Source organism: Antechinus flavipes, chromosome 1 (assembly GCF_016432865.1).
Source record: "Antechinus flavipes isolate AdamAnt ecotype Samford, QLD, Australia chromosome 1, AdamAnt_v2, whole genome shotgun sequence".
Classification (NCBI taxonomy): Eukaryota; Metazoa; Chordata; class Mammalia; order Dasyuromorphia; family Dasyuridae; genus Antechinus; species Antechinus flavipes.
In genome coordinates this window covers 332,144,840-332,164,343 of record NC_067398.1, presented here as the reverse complement: position 1 = coordinate 332,164,343, position 19,504 = coordinate 332,144,840, and the positions used below count along the sequence as shown (strand labels likewise).

The following is a 19,504-nucleotide window of genomic DNA, read 5'->3' as shown; positions in this document are numbered from 1 at the left end:
CTGTCTCTTTATCAGCTCCAAGGTGGGAGAAGGCCACAGAGCCTTCTGGCCTCGGGAGCTGGGTCTGTGATTCACAGGATTAAAGTCAAAGGAGTCTGTGGCACGAGCCATCCAGGTGGTTCATCCATCAGCTGTTAACTGAGGGTACTGGGTGGGTCAGGCCAAACTCCTTCCCAGCCCTGGCTGGGGGGTGTGGGGGAGGGAGATTTCCTGAAGGGCTGGGTTCTATTAGTGAAGGGGGAATGAGAAAGGCCTCCCTTCCCCCTGCTGAGGGGAGAGAGCCTGCTGGGACTAGCTGTCAAAGGGGCCATTGTGGTCCTGCCGGCAGCTTTGTTAAATCACCAGCCCAGATTCCACTGAAAATTGCTGCTGAGTAAATATTTTCACTGCCAGCCCAAGTCTGTTCCACAGCCCCAGTGGGGAGAGCTTCACTCTGAAGGGGGCTATAGGAGGGGACAAGGGTGGAGAAGCACTAAACTGGAGCACTAGGAAACCACAACTGTGTCCTAAGCTAGTCTTCTAGCAGAGGACCAGGCCACTGTGGGGTGGAGGGGGAAAGTGAATGCATTCTCAGCTACCTCTCAAGCCTCTACAGCCCTACTCAGGGCCCCAATTTCCCATTCCAGGAAATGGAATTGGGGAAGAAGGGTATTCTCATTTCTAGGGCTTGGGAGTTAAGGGAAGACCTGGGGATTGGGGCTGGTAATACAGAACCTAGCGGCCCTATGGGGGTTCAATGCAGCTGCATCCCCCCACTGAAATATGAGGAAACTGTTTCTATAGCAACATTTTTTTGTGAAGCAGCCTCTGCATGGATTATAGTCCCATTTTGCAAAAAAGGGAAAATGACTTCCTTAAGGCTGAAGAACTGGCAAGTAACGAAGCTGAGGAAGCGCAACAGCAATGTTCTGGGTCCCTTCACTGCAATCATGGGCAACTGCCATTCTCAGCAGGAGCTCTACCTGAGGAGTAACAGGCTTAGAGAACCGTGACCCACAGTGACAGGTCAGGGAGAGATCTTTTATTTAGGCTTTAAGCAGACCCATTTCATCTCTACAGCCCAACATCGGCCCAAATCCCAACTGTCAGCCTGAGGTTTCCCTTGGACAAGCCTGGCCTTCTGATCCTGGTTTTTATTGATGATTTAGCCCTTACACTTCTGCAGGATGGTGGGGCTCCCCAGGGGAAATGCTGGCTGGGGGGGGAGGGAGGGAGAAGGAGACTAAACTCCTCCCTACTCTGAGTCAATGTGGGATCTCAAGTCACAGATAAGCATGGGATGTCTACAATATGGTAGGCTCGGAGTGGATGCAGCTTGCATCACTCTAACCATCCAGCGATCTTAGGCAAGTCACTTTAACTACCATGAACAACTCTCCTCTGAAATGAGTGATCTCCAACACCTTTCCCTCCCAGATCTAACATTCAATGCTGTTCCCCAAGGCCAGAATCCAGAAGCTGACTCTCGTTCCTGTCACTCAGTTCATCTCATCTCTAAGATCTGTACCAGAGAAGCTACGTCTGGCCTAGAAGAAAGTGTCAGAAGGGAGGAGACTTGGGCTTTAGAACTGGCCCCACTATTAATTCGTTATATAGTTTTAGAAAAAATACCATCTTCCACAGAAAAGTTGTAAGCATCTGTACAAGAGGCTTAACAACGCCTACCTTGCAGAGGCGCTGTGAGGAGGATATGGTAGACAGTAGATGCAAAGTATAAAGCTCGATATTAATACATGAGGTGGTGGGGAAAGAAAGCCAGGCCCAGCGGTGCTCCTTAGGCATGAGGCTCAAGGGCTTGGTAGTGGGGATCCAGCTGGGTGCAAAGGAAGGACCACCCTGGGGAGGAGCTGGGGGAAAGCTGGGACCCCAAAGCTAGCCCAACCCCTGGTCCTCCCCCAAGAGCTCTTCTGAGAGCAAACCCTGTCCTATCAGAACAAAGCAGGAGATTCTGGAAAATAGGGAAGGGAAGGGAACTGGAGAGAGAAAAGGAGGGAGGGAACGCCAAGCTGCCTGGCCACCAGCGCCCGCTCTCGATGCCATACCAACCATCCATTAGAGGCCGGAAATGCTTGGCCACGTCCAAGAGCCAGGAAAGGAGAAAGGCATTTGGCCCTCAAAGACAGCCTCAGGTACCTGGGGCAGAAGGCACTCAGAGAGGGGCTGGAGCCCTGTTGGGGGCTGCTTGCTCTTTGCAATAAGCCTCTGGATTCCCAAAGAGCTGCCTTTGTTAAGGGTGAAGAGTCTAGTGGTGAGGAGGGAGAGGTGGGGGCGGTGTGTGATGACTGGCGGCCCATCTGGGAGTGATTTGAGAGATTCCAGAGCTCACTGGCCCCGGGCAGCCTGCTGGGCTATTCTTAAACCCTATAATTATGGGATCAGCACCGTCCAGTGGTGCTTGGGTCCTAGAACCATTAACCCCTCAAGAGGCCCAGGGGACTCGGGCCTTGTTGTTGCTGGGCGGGGGTGACTTAGTGAGGAGAGGGAAACAGAACTGAGGTGGGGGTGAGGGGAGAGCCACAATGTTCAGTATCACATGTGCTGGGAGCAGAGCCCAGAAGGCAGGAAACGGTGGGTGGAGGGCAGGGCACCACAGACTTAAACATTGATGTTTCGATCCCTCGGTGGAGCCCAACGGGTTGTTTTTCCAGGTCTGGTCAGCCCAACCTGACAAAGTAAGGGCTGGGGGGGCGGGGCAGGCAGGGCAGGAAGGAGTAGATGATGTGCTACAGTGGCAAGAGCTGTGGGCTTGGAGTTTTAAGACTGGAATATCATCCTGAACCGCCCTCTATAAATTCAGTGACCTGAAGAAGTTACTTCACTCCCTCAGCCTCGATTTCCTCATCTGTAAAATGTTAGTAGTCCTAATGCTTGATCCATTGTCATTGGGAGGAAAGAACTTTGTAAAAAACAAAGAAATAGGGAGCAGCTGGGTGGCACCAGCCCTGAGTCAGGGGGACTGAGTTCAAATCTGGCCTCAGACACTTAACACGTCCTAGCTCTGTGACCCTGGCAAGTCACTGAACCCCAACTGCCTCAGCAAAAAAATCAAACCAAGAAATGTGAACTGGTAGGCTTAGACTTTGCTATTTTATTCACCATTTTGAGGCCTCTGGACAAAGTAGGTGATTTGGCTGATTCAGGCCCCTGAGGGAAGCCAGTGAGGAGCCTGCTGACCAGCAGGCCCAGGGAAGTAGGAAGGACAAGAACAGATCTGGTCACCTCAAGACTCTCACTGGATCCAACCTATCCAATGGGCACAAAGACCTAACTGCATAAAGCCCATCGGCAACTGCCTCAGATCCAAAGTGCTTCACTCGGGAATTGAAAGCTGGTTCATTTTACTTATTACCCCATGACCTGTCTGCACCATGTGCCTTAGTTTTACCCTCATTTGTGTGACCTTTCCCTCTTCTAGACTGTAAGCTTTGTGAGAGCAGGGATCAGGTTTCGGTTCACCTGGCTCCTCACCTAGGCCTCTGCACACAGTAGGCTCTCAGCAAACGTGTGCCGGGTGAATTGGATTTACAAGAGCTTGGTGTCCTTAGCAACACAGCTCTTCAAGGGCATGGTTCTCCGCCCTGGCCCAGGCCTCCCCCCTTCGCCATGCCATCCTCATGAGAATGAGCCCAGAAACCGCATGTAATGCTTGCCGAGCCTCTGACCACTGGGTAAGCCTGAGGACTTCCTTGGGTCTCAGTTTCCAGTTCTGACAGTCTCTGGGGATAGAGACCCCAAAGTCCAGTGAGCTCTGCCCTCTGCATTTTCAGATTTGTAAACTGTCAGGGTGGGCCCGTTACTTGTCCGTGCCACTCTTAACCCAGCGCCAGCTCTGCTGTGCCCTCCTCGGAGGCCCTTTCCACAGCAATATTCTGTGATTTTTAATCCTCAGTCCTGCCTAGCAGCACCAGAAACTTGGTGAGAAAATCCATGCACTCCTATGCATGTCTGTTCCCAAATCTCAGGCGGAAGCAGGCCAACAGGCCAGGCCTGCTGGGTCCCAATGAAAGCTGTGCTGGCAAGCCAGGCCTACCTTTCTCCTCCGTGGCTGAGAGGGCCCCAATGGGGGGGCAATGTCACATATAAAAAGCTTCCCCCCTCCCACCCCCCACTTAGCTGGATTCCATGAACGTTGAAGCAGGAGGGCAGCAGCTGAATGGGGCTCTGCCCCTCAGGGCTGGTTTGGCTCTGGCCTCAAACTCACTTCTGCAGGTCCTTATATGTGCCCCCTCCTCACCCCAACCAGCTGAACTCGAAGCCACTTCTATCTTCCCTGGACAGTAACCCTCTAGACCAGGGTTCCTAACCTTTCGGTGTGACACGGCCCCATCCCCCACCCTTGGCAGTCTGCTAAAGCTTTTTAAGGACTCCTTTTCTAATAATGTTTTTAAATACATAAAATATAAAGAACTATAAAGGAAACCAATTATGTTAAAATACAGTTATCAAAATATTAAAAAGCAATCCACACACCTCAGGTTAAGAATTCTTTACTCTAAGATGAATCCAGCCTACCTCTTCAAGTTCATTTTTTCTTGCTACTCCCTTAGATACACACTTCACTCTAGAGAGACTGATCTTCTCATCAGTCCCAATTTCTCATCACAAACATGGTGCTCATTTCTACCTCCTTTGTCTTTGCTTACTGTTTCCCCTACCTTACCACCACCCCTCCACCCCCCTTTCTCCCTCCCTCCTCCTTATCGTACTCTCTTTTTTCCCTTCTCTCAAATGCTACTTATTGCCTCAAAGCTTGCCTCAAGGTTTAAGTCCTCCAAACCATATTTTTTTAGCTCTTCCAGCCTGCATTAATCGTTCTAATGAATCCCTACTCCTTCTTCAATGTCCTCTTCAAATCTCCCTTTTCTATGAAGCCTCCCCTGATCTGACCACTTGGTAATGACTTTTGCTAACTTAAAAAAGTCAGTCAAGATCACATGGTCTAGTTCCTTCTAAGAGGTTGCACTTGTATGCGATCCTAGAATAATCCTCACAGAGCTGCCAACACTTACACACACCAATAAAGACCTGGTTGATCAATGGTGACCCAAACAGAGATACTAAGGCCTGGGGGATGGTCAGCTTCTAACCATCCCAGGAGGTTTGATTTACAGATGGAAGGGGTTGTAAAGTTCAATCAGTCCAATCCCTTCACTGCAAAAGGAGATTCAAAAAATATATAAATTTGCTCAAGGTCTTCAAAGTCTCATTAAGTATGGCAAGGCACAAAGGCAGCACCTATGCCCAAGTCTACACCACGCTACCCTATACCATGGCCCAGAGCAGATGCAGATCAAACATACCAGCAGCAGCAGCAGCTGCTAGACCAGGTGCTGAGCCTCTATTAATCCCCCCCCCAGTGAAAATCTTTCAAAAGCCACAGGCCCCCCCTTCCCCCCATGAGAGCCCCTCCTCAGCCCAGGGGTTCCCCAGAGTCTTGAGCCACTGGTATTTCTGTTACATATTTGGGATGGAGGCCTCCAGCTTTCTCCCTCTCCCTTCTCCCAAGCATCACCACAGAGACGTCTCCTCGTCCCTCCAGCCCAAACTGCTCTGCTCCCCCCATACTGAGCACACTTATACAGAGATTCCAGGGAATGTGAAAGTCCTACCCGGGGGAGGTGTTGAGGGTGAAGGAGGTGAGGGCACTGGAGAAGCAGCGAGTGTCCCACAGCTTTACTTCATGCTCTCGCATCTACAAGAGACCAAGGTGTTCACAGAGTTATCTGCTTTGACTTAGGACCTGAGGGGTTCCTTCCAAATTCCTTAGCCCCAGGTCAGCAAAGCCTTATGCCCCTTCTTCACCAATAGGATTAAGGGAAGGAGGGTCCTTCCAGGAAGCGGGCTGGGGTGGGCTGAAGCACAGGATCTCAGATAAGAGCAGGAAGTGGAGGGAGTTGTTTTCTTCCCTACTAATCCCTCACAACTGCACCCCCTCCTCCTTGACTTGAACTATCACCCCAGACTCCTTGTCCTCAGCAGGGGCTGGCCATGGTTCCTGGGGTCAGGGTTAGCTATTCCAAAAGGAATTTGTTGATTTCGGCAGCTGGGTCCCTTGGGGGCTCCGAGACCTGGCTGTGTGACTGTGGCCGTATATGGGCACATTTAGGGCAAGGCACGCCTGCCTCCACCCATTCCCCGGGCAGACAGATGACCCCTCTGAGATCATGCTGGCCCTGCCCATCTCTAACTCCCCCTCAGGCCACCGAGACAGGGATTTCTCCTTCCCTCTTCCCCAAAAACACACACATACAACATGGTGGTAATCAGGGTGCCTCCTCAAGTGAGCTTATCACACATACCAAGAAAGGCTAATTGTGTTGGCTGAGGTGAGGGTGCATATGCATGCCTTAGACTTGGGCTGCAGACCCCACCCCACACAAAGGGGCTCTGGGCTCCTCACATGGGAGCCCTCTGACCAGATCTTTCCCTCAAGACCACCATACCTGGTTTAATCCAGTAGACAGCAGATGCTCCTGGGAGTTGGTCCAGACCAGTCGGCTGTCCTTGTGGTTCTCGTGGCCCTGGGTGCTCTGAAAGAGAAGATCCAAATGAGGAGAAATGAGAAACCTGCCTATTTTCTCAAAGCACACAGCCGGGCAGCCCTTCCCAGAGACCAGGGGATGGGGAGAATAGAGAAGAGAATCCTTCCCAATGAAGGGCAGCCAGCAAGCTAACAATAACAGTAATATTTCTATAGTGCTTTAAAATTTACAAAGTTCATTTCTTAAAACATGCTTTGGGAAAAATGTGCAAATATCATAGTCCCATTTTGCAGATGAAGAACCTAAAATTCAGTGAGATAACCTGATTTGTCCAAAAGCAATCTCATCCAATTCAGTAGAATGTGTTGAGTGCTTAGGGTGAGAGGGAGGATCCGAACCCAAGGGTTTCTTCTGACTCCCAAGTTCAGAGCTGTTTAACCCAGCCCATGGCTAACTAAATGAAGGGCCTTAAGAGACAAAGCCAGGGTGGCTGGGGGAAAACCAAGACTCTAGTCAGAATATCAAGATAACTCCCAATTCTTCTTGGCACAGTCCCAGACCACTCTCCCTCCCTGGGTCTTGCCTCCTGACTAAGGATGGGGTAAATGACTCACAGACCAACTAGCCATAACCCAGAAGCAGCAGCGTGGCTCCCCAGACCTTCCCTTTCCCGTGTAAAAGGGAGACTGGGGGCATAAAAATGCTATCTTCCTCTTCCTACCTAGAAGAGGCTCATTTAGCTATATAAGAGACAGGCAAAGTTTCTTGAAATGAACAGAAAATAGGGCAGAGGCCAGTGGGGCCTGACCCTACAGCCTGTGGCCAGGACAAGGACTGCCAAGCAATGAGTAAGTAAGTAGGAGGTGGAGGGAAATGATGGTATGGAGAGAGGAGAGAGAAAAAACATCCTCTGGTGTTCCTTTCAGGCCCTAGTGCTTCAGGAGCACTATATGCCAACTCCCACTTTCTAGGAACCTATTCTGCCTTTGAGCTCCTCTCCCCCCAAGTTACAGGTAAGCCGGCAGCTGTGGCCCTCAAACAGAAACAACTCCTCAGCAACCCGAGTCTGCGTTAGGACAAAGGTCCCAAGGCGAGTGCCTCAACCTGAGAACAGGTTATAAAGCAATGCTCCATTTGCCCCATCCCAAAGCTCTCAGCTTCTTCTCCCCAGAAGGCTCTGTGCATCCTGGAAAGAGACGGAGAAAGAGACTGGGAAGAATCTTTGGAGTGAGGAAACTGGCTTAATACTAAACGAAGAGAAGAACTGAGGACAGGAAGGTATCCCTTTTTTATAGGCAGGGGCCAGTTTATGGAAGGTGTTATGTTTGACTCCAAAACTCCACAGGATAATGTGGAGCCTAAAAACACAGATGCTCTCAATGGGTTCTATATCCCCTCCAAAAAGCCAGCAAGGATTCTCCGTGCTGAGTCTGAAGAACCCACTCACTAAAGCTGCCATGGCATCTGGGACCAGGTTCTATTCCTACTCCCCTCCCCCCATACCTCTCTTTCCAACCTTCCTCTCCCTCAAAGTCCAAGCTTCCTTCTCCCCTTTCCTGGGCCCTCCAGCAGGTCTGGGCTCTAGTTCTAATTTCACCACTTACAAGTTGTGTGAGCTAACTTCTCTGCCCCTTGATTTTCTCTATGTAATATGGGCAACTGGTACCTCAGTTATGATTAACATGATAGACTCCGAGTCACAGTCACGCATAACACATCAGAGCGGGGAAGGATCTCAAGAGATCCTCCCTTGTTCACCTCCAATTCACAGAGAGGAAAGGCTGTTTTCAGAGGCCAAGGACTCTAACTTAGGTGGGCCAGGGGGTGGGGCCGGCAATGGAAGGCCTGGTTCAGGCCTACGCCGTGCCCCCAGCCCCTCTGCAACACTCCAACAGCCACGATGGGGACCCACTTTTGAACAACCAGTGGTTAGGAAGTGCCTCCTCACACCAGCTAATGCCTTCCTCCTTGGATCCCCGCTCATCGCTGCCCTTTCTGGTCTGGATTCCGAGGTGCCGCCACGTGACACGGATGCGTTTGGGGGAGCGGGGGGGGCGAGCGCAGGAGGGAGGGGCCCAGTGCTTCGGGGCCTCCCAGCGATGGGATAACGCCGGGACTTGGCTACCTGGAGCAGAAAAAGGAGGGAGGCCAAAGACAGAAGGCAGAGGGTCTGAAAGGAGAAGCTCCAAGAAGCTGGGTCACAGTGCTGGGCTGTGCGGCGGCGTCCCTGGGGGACACAGAGAAGTGCTCCCCCTCAGTCCTCCCTGAGGGCCGAGGAGCTGCCGGTTGGGGGAGTTCAGGGAAACCAGGCTGAGAGAGGAGAGGCGCTCACACCACAGCCCTGCCCCCCAACCCCAGAAAGGAGCTTGCCGAGGCCGGGGAAAACTGGGGGCAGGGGTGGGGGGGAGGGGGCGACAAGAGGAGGAGGAAATGTGAACAGCTCCCTCCCAGTCACCCGGGCCCCTGGAGCCTGAGAGCGTGGACTCTGTTACCAAAAATAGCTCACCCCAAACTGTGGCCAGCTTCCTCTGTGCTTCCCACGATCTCCTTGGGAACAAGGAAGGCAGCAGCCCTGCTTCAAGCATGGAAGTTGATGATCTGTGAGTCCTCTCCCCTTCTCCCGACCCCCACTAAGCCTGACCCAGCGTGGGAGACACGGCCCCTCTCATCCCCGCCCCCCCAAGAGGGACGATCTGAAACAGCTCTATGTCATTAAAAGGGTCTTTTCTCACCATTCCCTTCTCTCCTTGACTTAACCCAGTGCAGGAAGTTAGTGCTGAAGCCTGAGAACCAAGCCCCCGAAGCCGCTCTCCCCAGAGAAGCGGTGCCCGGAGGTCGCCGAGGGCTCCCCCCTAAGCAGAACAGGTGGCCGCCCGAGGGCCGCCGTGGAGGGGCCTCTGTCCCGTTGCCATGGGCCGGGGGTGCGGCGTCAGAAGCCACAGCCTCTCCGGGCCTCCGTCTCCTCAACCACAAAATGGGGGGATTGGATGAGACAGCTTTAACCTTTTAGGAGAGTCGTGTGGTGCGGTGGCAAGGGGCATGAGATCAGGGAGACAGGCAGGGCAGGTATTACTGTCCCCAATTCTGAGATGGCGGCCTTAGATCATCAGATCACCAACCCAGGAGGTGGCAGAGCTCACGAGTTCTCCTCAGACCATGCTTTCTCTCCGGGAAGCACCAGGAAGCGAGGAAAGGGTTGTCCCTGACTGTACCCAGACCCCGGGGCCCCCACTCATGCATCCACTCTTCTGCTCAATGAAGCCCACACTCCCAAGCTTTCTGAGATATACCTTCATACTCTCCTCCTGCCTAAATCACTGGCATAGAGAGGCCCACATTAATTGCCTCCCCACCAAAAGGAAGAAGGCAACCCTGAGTTTTTTTTAAAAGGAAATGATTCCTCCCTGATTAAAAAAAAAAAAAAAAAACAGAGAAGAAGAGCCTGTCTACTTAGGCCCCTGTAACACTTTACCCCCCTTAAATCCCTGCTTCGCTCCCAGAGGGAAAAGGAGGAAATGAGGACAGAACTCAGGGCACAGGGGCCATGGCTCTGAGCCTGCGGCTGGCACCCTGGCCAAAAGCCACAGCAGAAGATAGAAACAGTGTGGCCTGCTCACTAGACTCTCCTCCTCCCTCCCCCAAATCTCTCAATCCCAGTGCAAAGTCTCTATTGAAGGCTGCCCCTCCCCCTCATTTATCGAGGCAGTGGCCCCAGATCAAAGGGGCCTCCTCACCTCCCTGGTTAGAGAAGTCTCAGGATTGTCTTGCGTCTAGGCCAGGGGTCCTCCAGGAGGTCAGAAGCGGTATCTGGGTTGATTTCCCCATTTCTAATGAGTACCAACAGGAAGCCAACCCCGATACCTTCATGACCCCCCTCTTGTCCCTCATACACACACTCCTAGACCATCGTCTGAAGACCAGTTTGGCTCCACTTGGGCTCTCCAACTAGTCCCTTGGGAGTCAGGATGAAGTCCCAGCCCCCAGAGCCCAGCTGGAGCTTTCTTGGGCGCATAGCAGGCATTCCAGCTATAGATCAGTCAAATCCTCCACGAGGTTCCCATAGTAACACTTCCTGCATGCAGCAAACTGGGGCTGGAAGGAAAAGCTGCTCAGTGGGTAAGGCCCCTGGGGCTCCATCCTTGGGATCTGGGGTTTAGAGTGGTGAGGGAACACCACAGGGAGAGAAGTATATATACCCAAAGCTCCCAATCATCAGGGAAGAACTTGAATTGCAATGGAAAGGCACTAGAAGGTGGTCTGGGGGAGACCTGGAGAGTGGCGCAGAAAACAGGTGTCAAGCAAACCCATGATTTGTGGCCCAAGGCCACATACTACCAAGGTGTGAGGACATAAAATCTCTGGACAGGGCATCAAATCTAGGATCAAGTGCACATGAAATTGTAACTCTGGGCAAATCATTTTTCTGTACCTCAATTTCCTCATCTGAAAAATGGTGGAAAGGAGTAAGCTGAATTTCATAGTTTCTGAGGTCCCTTCTAACTCTGAAGGACAGAGCTGAAATGTTCTTTGGTGCCTTCTGGTTTTGATATCTATGACTCTAAATGTAGAAGGCTAATGTCCCACAAGAGCTGATACTGACTCTCTTCAGAGACAGAAACCTTGGGAAAAGTTCTATGGCAGGGGATTCCTGGAGATTCTGGTCACCCCCAAACCCAAAAGGGAATCTAGAAGGCTTCCCCAGTCCCTAAAAAGTAGCAGGAAATCAGCATTATGGAAAACAAGACCAGGACTCGGCTTCTGGGTCCCTGAGTAAAGTTTTCTCCTCATCTCTGGAAACTAGCAGGCGCAACAGAAGACAAACAACAGTAGACTCCCAGTCCCCCCAGTAAACTCCCCTTAAAAAAGGCTTTTTATGTTTCCAGTGTCAGGGCCAGAAGTAGGAGGGGATGGTGAGTCCAACCAGAGGCAGCACTGGGATTCCAGACACTCCCAGTACCAAAGGTCCCAGCCCTGCCAGCTTCCTCAGGGAGGACAGCTCCATGAGCACTTTCAGGAGCACTCTGCCTGCAACTGAAGTTTAACAAGCCCAACGAGTCGTCCTCATCTAGAAATCCATGCCCAATCTTATGGACCCCATCTCAGAGAAGAAGGAATCAATCTTTTGTTTTCAATGAGACTTGGGATCATCAGTGTAGGGAACTCTCACTATCCATGGAGATGAGCAACTGTGCCCTAACTTAATCACATTGGAAAGTGCATGGGGGATCAGATGATTTGTCCAGGGCCACAAAGCCAATTACACCAGAGATCACCTCTCTTAAGGACCAGCCCTTAAACTAAAACCACTCTGATTATCACTGATTGGCCACCAGGAGATCTCAGACCAAGCCCCATTTGATCATTGTTTGGGCTCTGATGATCTCAGATTGAAAGTAAATAGCAATCATTTCTGCTGTGGCCAGAAACCCACATTTATTTAGATTTTTTTAAGGACTGGGTGAAAGGGGAAATTCTTTGCCTCAATTTTGACCTAGCCTTAATTACTGAACGGACGGCCTCAGTAAGACTGAGACCTATGGAAGACTTTAGCCTAAAATGGCCAAAGTCTCCCATTACTTCCAGGGCCATCTCCAGTGGTCCTGATCTATAAATTGGCACTGGGCCCACATGGCTCTGGAGGGGAAAGTGAGGCAGATGCCCTGCCCAGCCCTCCCTGATGTAACAGCCCTCTTCCAGAACGAAGAACAACCACCACCCTTCTTGAGGATTGCCCTTTTAAACCAAGCCTTCCCCCAGAGAGGTCTGAGCTGGACTCAAAAGCCAGTCTACGCAGCAGGTCCCCTGACTTTGGTCTAACACAGTTAACAGAATAAGGAATCGAAAGTCAAGGGACCAAGTTTTAGTCTGAGGTCCCCCTCCATCCCTTTCCAGGTTGTATGACTGTGTAAGTCATTTAAACTCTCTGACACTTGGTTAAAAAAAAAAAAGGACTAAATAAATAACCTCCCTTCTTTATTCATATTCTATGACCTAAGGTCCAATCTATTATTCTGACATTCTATTATTCTAACCCAAGGAGGGAAAGAAGCAGACGAATAACACAGAATACAATCAGTGGCAGACACCCCAGAAATGGCTGGGGATGGAGACTGATGTCTCTTATCTTCTCCCAAAAGACTTATTAGCTGGAGAGGGAGGAGAGTGGGATTTGTCAGCCTCCGGCCAACACAACTTTCTCCTACAACTCCCTGAACCACCCCCCCCCCCAGCCATTCCAAGCCCCCACTCTGTTGGGGAGTGTGCAAGTTCTCGTGAGAACGCCCTCCCCGCGAGGCCCCTCTCCCCCACACCAGGCCCCTGCATCACTCGCTCACTGAAGCTGGCCAACGCTCCTTAATGGAAGCCAGGTGTGGGCCAGATGCCACGACCGGAAGTGGGGGCAGGGCTGGTTGGGAAGGGGAGCATTCCAGACCTCTACTACAGTTCAGAGTCCCTTTCCTTTGACTCCTCTAGCGCTCCTCCCCTCCCCCCACATCCTATTAACAGGAACCCCTTAAGAAAGCACTGGGTACAGTGCCCCCTAGCCCGCTCCCCAAGGTGTGAGGCAGGGGTCAGATAGAAGGGATGAATCTCTCTAAATCCCCATTCTTCAGGCCATTTCTCCCACTTCACAAAGGAGCTCAAATCGCTCTGTCAACAGTAATTTCTTCCCCACCACTGTCTCCCAGAAGCTTGGAGGCCCCTACCATTTTCTGTTTGGGCTGAAGGAGGAAGAGAAATAAATTCAGGTGCAGAGGGTGTAGCATCTGGCTTAGGTGAAGCTTCAGAACCACAATTCAGGGCCGGCCACACAGTTTTACAACCTTGATCTACAAACCTCTGACACCAATAAATGCTGCCTTCACACTTATACTATATATAACCGGAGGCGAGATAATAACTTTCCTGGGCTTTTTATCCTGAACTACACAAAAAGGGGGTTGGATAGGATGGTTTCTTAGGCCCCTTCAGCTCTAGATCCCTACTGACCTCTAATGTGTCCTAATATTATAGAACACCTGGGGTTGGCCCTTACAGGGAACTCCTTCAGGAATTGGGACTCCTGTGCAGCTCAATTTTTCACAGGTAAAATTTTTTTTAATGGGAAGTAGGGAGGAACTGGGGAGAGGTGAGGTAGGGAGTAGAGGATGGGAATTTTTACATTATCAACTTCCCTGTATGTGATCTGGGGACATTTGAGCTGTAGCTCCCCATCTCTGGTGAGCCAGAGAAACTGGTTCTTAATGACAGATTTATAGTACACAAAAACTATCAGTAGGAAACTCCCTTCCCTGCTCCCTGCCAGCCTTCAAAGGCCTGTTTTCCCCTCTTTTCTAGGTATCTAGCTTGTCTCATTCCTCAAAAGTTTCCCCTGCCATCACCCAGTCTTGTGCCGCCTCCCCACCCCCAACTCCAACTTTTACCTGTGATTCCTAAGGTCACAATCCCTTTCTCCCCGTTACCCACCACCATCTTGCCAGGTGTCTGCCAGGTCTCACCAATTTATATCCTATCTATTCTATGTGCCCCTCCCTTTCAATAATCAAAAAACAAAATGGTAAAGTCAACAAAATGTGTCTTTGGGAGATTCCTATTCTTGCACCTATAGATCCTGTACTCCACCCTGAAGAAAGCACATTCAGTTATCCTGCAGTTAAGTCTCTTTAAAAGTATTTGATGATAACAGATGGCTTAAGGCAATGTGGCCCCAAAGCTGTTTGCAGAACCCTGGTGTTCTGTACAATGTAACTAGGAATTCCACAAACAGTTGTTAATCCTAGCAATATTTTCTCACTACAAATATTAGGAGATTCATATGTAAAGTTGGTTAATGTATGCTAAAACATTTTAGCATGGAAATTCAGGTTTAATTTTCCTTAGCTTTCCTTCCCTCTCCCTCCCAAAAAAATTTCCCTCTCTCACCCCTGGATTCTGTTCCAAGGTTATGTCAAAATCCCAGACCTGGAATTACCACTTATGGAAAGTACTCTTGTAAACCTTAAGGTCACTTAATAAATGTGAGATGTTGTTATTATGACTTATGTTGATATATTTTGTGTCCAAAAGTTTCCATGGTCAAATGAGTTTGATAAATGGTGAGTGAAGGTGTTACTATTCCCATAGGCATCTACACTTAATATGGGAGTCAAAGATAGGATATGATAAGGCTTGACAATTTAGATGAAAAAGATCTGAGAGTTGGAGTTACAAGTAAACTCTGACGGGACAGGCTCAAAGGCATTAATGTGCTCTTACATGGCCTTGTTCTGACAAAGGTCACAGTGAGAGTTCCACTCTGCCTGGTCCTGTTCCAGTTATCTAGGGGGTGTGTTCAGAATGGGACACAACATTTTAGGAAGAACACAGACAAGCTGAAGCTCAGGCAGGAGGGGAAGGGGGATGGAGATCATCTCTTATAAGGATATATAGAAAGAACTGGTGATGATTAGTTCCTATAGACACAAAAGGGATTACAATTGGTCTACTTAGCCAGGAGGTGGAACCACTAGTAGCAAGGAATGGAAGCATCAAAAAGACAGATTTAGGTTGGATGTCAGGAAAAATTTCCTAGCAATATGTGCCATCTAAAAGGGGGATGGGCTGCCTGGAGAGGGAAATGAGCAACCCTCAGTGAAGGCCTTAAATAGGAGGCTGGGTAACCACTTATCTATCTGTGAGCATAGGATCTTTAGTTAGAGAAGTTGAGTTTGAACCTTGGCTCTCATTTCTCATGTGACACTGAGCAAATCATTTCTGTGCTTTGGTGTCTGTAAGATGTGGGGATCGGACTAGATCAATACTAACAAACGCAAATAGAAATGGAGGCCACTAAACCAGAATCCCTGCACTCTGCATAATGACTCAGTTTTTACTTAAGTTTTAAAATATCATGTTATTTATATCTTCTCATATTTTGATATATTTTATGAAGCACTTTCCAATTTCCTTGAGTCTGGTTTGGCCCTTGGGAGGGGGGCCACATGTTTGCCATCTCTGGACCAGGTGACCTCTACCTCTAGCTTATGTTCTGGCAGCCAGGCATAGTTGCCTTGGATGGCCTAAGGCCATCCACTCGAGATTCTAGGATACCCAACTTGTGCCAACTATACTGGCAAGGCCTCTCCTGGGCAAAGCAGGGCTTTTATCTGCATCCTTACAGGCTCATCATTTGTCAAGGAGCTGGATATTGGGTTGGTGCTGAGGCTGAGTAAGCCTGGGGCAGGATTATTAAGGTGCCAAAAGCTCTTGGCAGGGAAGTGATGGTGTCAGAATCACTGCTGGAAAAGTCAGCTCATGTCTCTGAAGGCTCAGCTGGCCCAGGCTAAGTGGCTACAGACACATCTGTTCTCCCACTCAGGCAGGCCTGCCAACAGCCTGGTTCACAGCCTGCTCTCTGGGGGCAGTCACCCTGCTCTTGCCCCCCAGGGCTCCTGGGCTCGACAGCCTGGCTCCAGGGAGTCAGGAAGACTTCAGAAGAAAAACAAAAGGCCGAAATGGGAGGGGGAGGGAGGTAAATTGAGGCTGACCAAGAAAAGAAAGGCAGCTCTATCTGGCACAGTCCCTATGGGGAAATTAGGCAAAATGGAGTTTTACACTTTTAAGGTGCCCTCTTCCTCCTCCTCCTCCTCCCTGTTCATATTTTGACAGAACTTTAGTTCATGACAGTGATCATTATGCAGATATAGAGGCTCAGAAAGAGAATATGTCCATGGATTCCTAGAGTAGTCAGTGTTTCCATCTGGCCTTTGCAATGAGCCCTCAACGATGTGCACAAGGTCTGTCCCAGTACTCTTTGCCCTGAATGCTGAGCCCTCTCTCTCCTGACAGACCAAGAGCGAGGCCCTTCCACCAGCAGGATCCCATTCTCTGGCAGGCTCACTCTCCCTGGCCCAGACGTGGGGATGGCTCACAGGGACAGGCTGGCTCTGGCTGGCCCCTTCTGTCCCAGGGCAGCCTTCGAGGCACTGCTGCCACCTCCTCAGCTGAATCTGCTGCAGGCAGCGTGGCTAGTTCTCTCTCTGCTGACATGTCCCCTATGGGTTACTGCTTGAGCTCCTGCGGTAATAGATGCCATGAGATTTAAACATCCTCTATCACCTGCCTTAGGTACAAGTGCCTAGGAGAGCTCGGAGCCCACAACTAAGAGCAGGCAGGCAGGCAGACAACTGCAGGGCAGAGATGCTGAGGGAAGGCTAGCACACTGCAGGCGCTAAAAAACTGTTTCCTGGCTAGCTGAGCTGGGTTCAGATCCAGCCTCTCCTTGTGGGACTGGGCAAACTACTTAACCTCTGTGGATCTTGGTTCCTTCATCTAAAATAAGGCAGCTGGATCAGACGGCCTCCCCTGACATCCCATCAAGCTTTACAGCTATGATCATAGAAGGGGCAGAGGTGAGGGTTAAGAATTTAGAAAGGTCTGGGGACAAATGTCCTGGAGTTATTTTTATTTGTTTGTTCCTCTCCAAGTTCTCCCCATCCCTAAGACTATTCTAAGGGAACAAAGGAGAAGAGAAAGTCAGCATTTAAATTAGCCTCTCAAGCCACAGGGAACAGCTAATGATACCATTTGGACGGAGCCAGAGGTGGAGCCCCACCCCGTGGTTAAGGTTAGCACATGGGAGCAGGCTGATTACTACTCGATTCCCAGAAACAGCTTCTAACCATGGTCACCTAACGGTCAGGCGACACGGTCCTGCCTCCTCCTCCACCTGGGCCACTGCCCCTCGGTGTGCCCTTCCCGGCAGCCCCCCAGCCAGGGAGGCCCACGCCAGGGCAGAGGCAAGAACATCCGCTGGTCCCAAGGCTGCACACAGGCCAATGGGTAAAAGGTAAAAAAAGACAGATTTAAGCTCTCTACGACAAAAACCGTTCCGCAGTGAGCTGCCTAAAAGTGGGACCGGCCGAGGCGAGGGGAGCCCTGGTTGGAGATACTTTTGAACAGGTTCCTGTTTAAGTACTTTCTAAACCAGCCTGTCCTTTAGGTTCCTCTTGACTGAGAGTACAGAGATCTGTGTCTCTAACATCGGAGACCTGGGTCTTGATGCTCTGCTCCATGTGACCAAATCACAACCTCTCCCAGCCTCAGTTTCTTCACCTATATAATGGGGATCTCTGGGACCCCTTTTGTGCCTTCCTGCTCTATCTTGGGCAGCAGCTTGCTATAAATACCTGGGAGGCAACGGGCTTCCTTCGGGGATCAAAGATTCGCAGCTGCTTGTCCTGGAAAAGACAAAGGAGGAGAAGTTAGTGCAGTCACACTTCTTGGGAAAACAAGAGAGACCAGCTCCCTTCTCAACTGGCCTAAGAGGCCATGAAGTAATCCTTGACCCTTCCTTAGAATTGGTACACATCAGCAACACAGCAGATGTTAGAGGAGTCATGTGAAGATTTGGGGTGATGAGACAGAGGGAAAGCCAGTAGCATAATGGAGTTGGTTTGATGCAAGAACTGAGAAAACCAATTGGTTTCTATCTCATGAACAATAACTCCATCTTGGACTGCCTCATATCATCCTCCATCTTGCTGTTTATCTGCAGATGATCCATGGGAAACTAGATGCTATAAGCCATCTCTTGTTCCATAAATGCAGGTGAATGCAATTAAACAGCATCTCTCAATTCTGGGAAAGAAAAGTCCTCAGAACCCACTAGATCTCTCCCAATTTGACTAAAACTTATTCCTCCCTTTCAACCTGGAAAGACTCTTAATCTTTTCTACAATTAGAAATCAGATTACCTAATTTTGTTTCCTAATTTGCTTCCTGTTAATTGTTTTCTTTCAATTAACTGGATGTATTTGATTGTTTCTAATACATAAAAATCTATCTTCCCCTATATTCAGGGACTTTGGACTGACCTGTTTTGTTTAAAAATCACATAGTTCAGAGTGTGTTTCCTCGGATATTTTAAATTATCTGCACACAAGTCAGGTGCTGATGCCTCTCTATTCCCAATCCAATCCCCAGAGCCCAGAAGCCAGTCTAGTCTGTTCCTGCCTCAGGTACCTGGTTACCTGGAGAAACTAAAAAGTTGGAAATTAACACAACAAAAAGGAAGAGGACAAGTGAATGATCCACCTTTCTGACTTTAATCTCATCATATATGACTACTTATTAAAAGTTTAGATGCAGTGCATAGCTCCAGAGGGGATTTCCGATTATTAAAAAAGGTCTTTGCTCTCCAAGTCTCACAGTCTGGTTGAAGAGACAAAGTCAGCAAACCTGAAACAATTTTTAAAAAGTTAAATGTGCTTTGTGTGACATTATTTTGTAAAGGAAGATAATATCTTTTGTGAACTACAGAAATCACTTGGGTATTGGAATAGATTGTTCAGACTTTTTGAAAGGAGAAATGTTATGTTTTGAATGTTGTTGGTTTTCCTTTAGGGGGAGTGAGAAGTGGATAGGAAGGCTATCCTTGTTTTTTCCTCGAGGGGCATGGAAATATACGTTGGGGAGTTAATTAGCAAACAATTAAGTGGGAACACTGAGTTGAGCAACTAAAATCTTGCAGTGCAGTGTAATAGAGGCAGCTTCTTGATTGGCTAAAAGTAAGATGGGAATACAGAATGGAAAGATGGACTCAATCCAAAGCAACTAGGTAAGCAATCAAGCCTGACAAGAGTATTCTGATATGGAAGATGAAATTCTCTTCTGGACCAGTGAGGAACCTAAAACACTGAAATGGGTGCCCTGGCCTAGAAGGGGTCATAGCTCCAGCAGGCCTGGAAGATTATAGCTAAACTGAATAATTTAGGAAGTTTTAGTTCCACCTTAGACTAGGTCATCTAAACCACCATACCACAGTGCCTCTCAGACACTGATTTAATGCAAGTCCTTGAGAGCAGAAGTATAACCTGATAAATGTGGCGCCTTTTCTTTAAGACCAGACTTCACTAGTGGGGCCGGGATACCTAGCCTGCTGCTGCAATCCTATAAGAAAAAGAGCTAAGCTCCCAAACAAAGACTCCTAATCTGTACAGGAATAGCGTGGTATTAATGGCAGGCTACACTGTACCAGACCT

The 19,504-nt window shown here is 49.5% G+C and overlaps 1 protein-coding gene across 1 annotated transcript in view; it reads right to left on the bottom strand.

Moving 5' to 3' along the window:
- The window catches only part of CORO7 (coronin 7), a 111,430-nt gene that overhangs the window by 53,002 nt on the left and 38,924 nt on the right, over positions 1-19,504 (bottom strand). The window contains exons 7-9 of the mRNA XM_051967615.1: positions 17,651-17,701; positions 6,444-6,530; positions 5,610-5,692 (exon numbers count right to left, since the gene is read on the bottom strand). Of these exons, the coding sequence (XP_051823575.1) occupies positions 5,610-5,692; positions 6,444-6,530; positions 17,651-17,701 (221 nt within the window). The remainder of the gene's footprint in view (positions 1-5,609; positions 5,693-6,443; positions 6,531-17,650; positions 17,702-19,504) is intronic.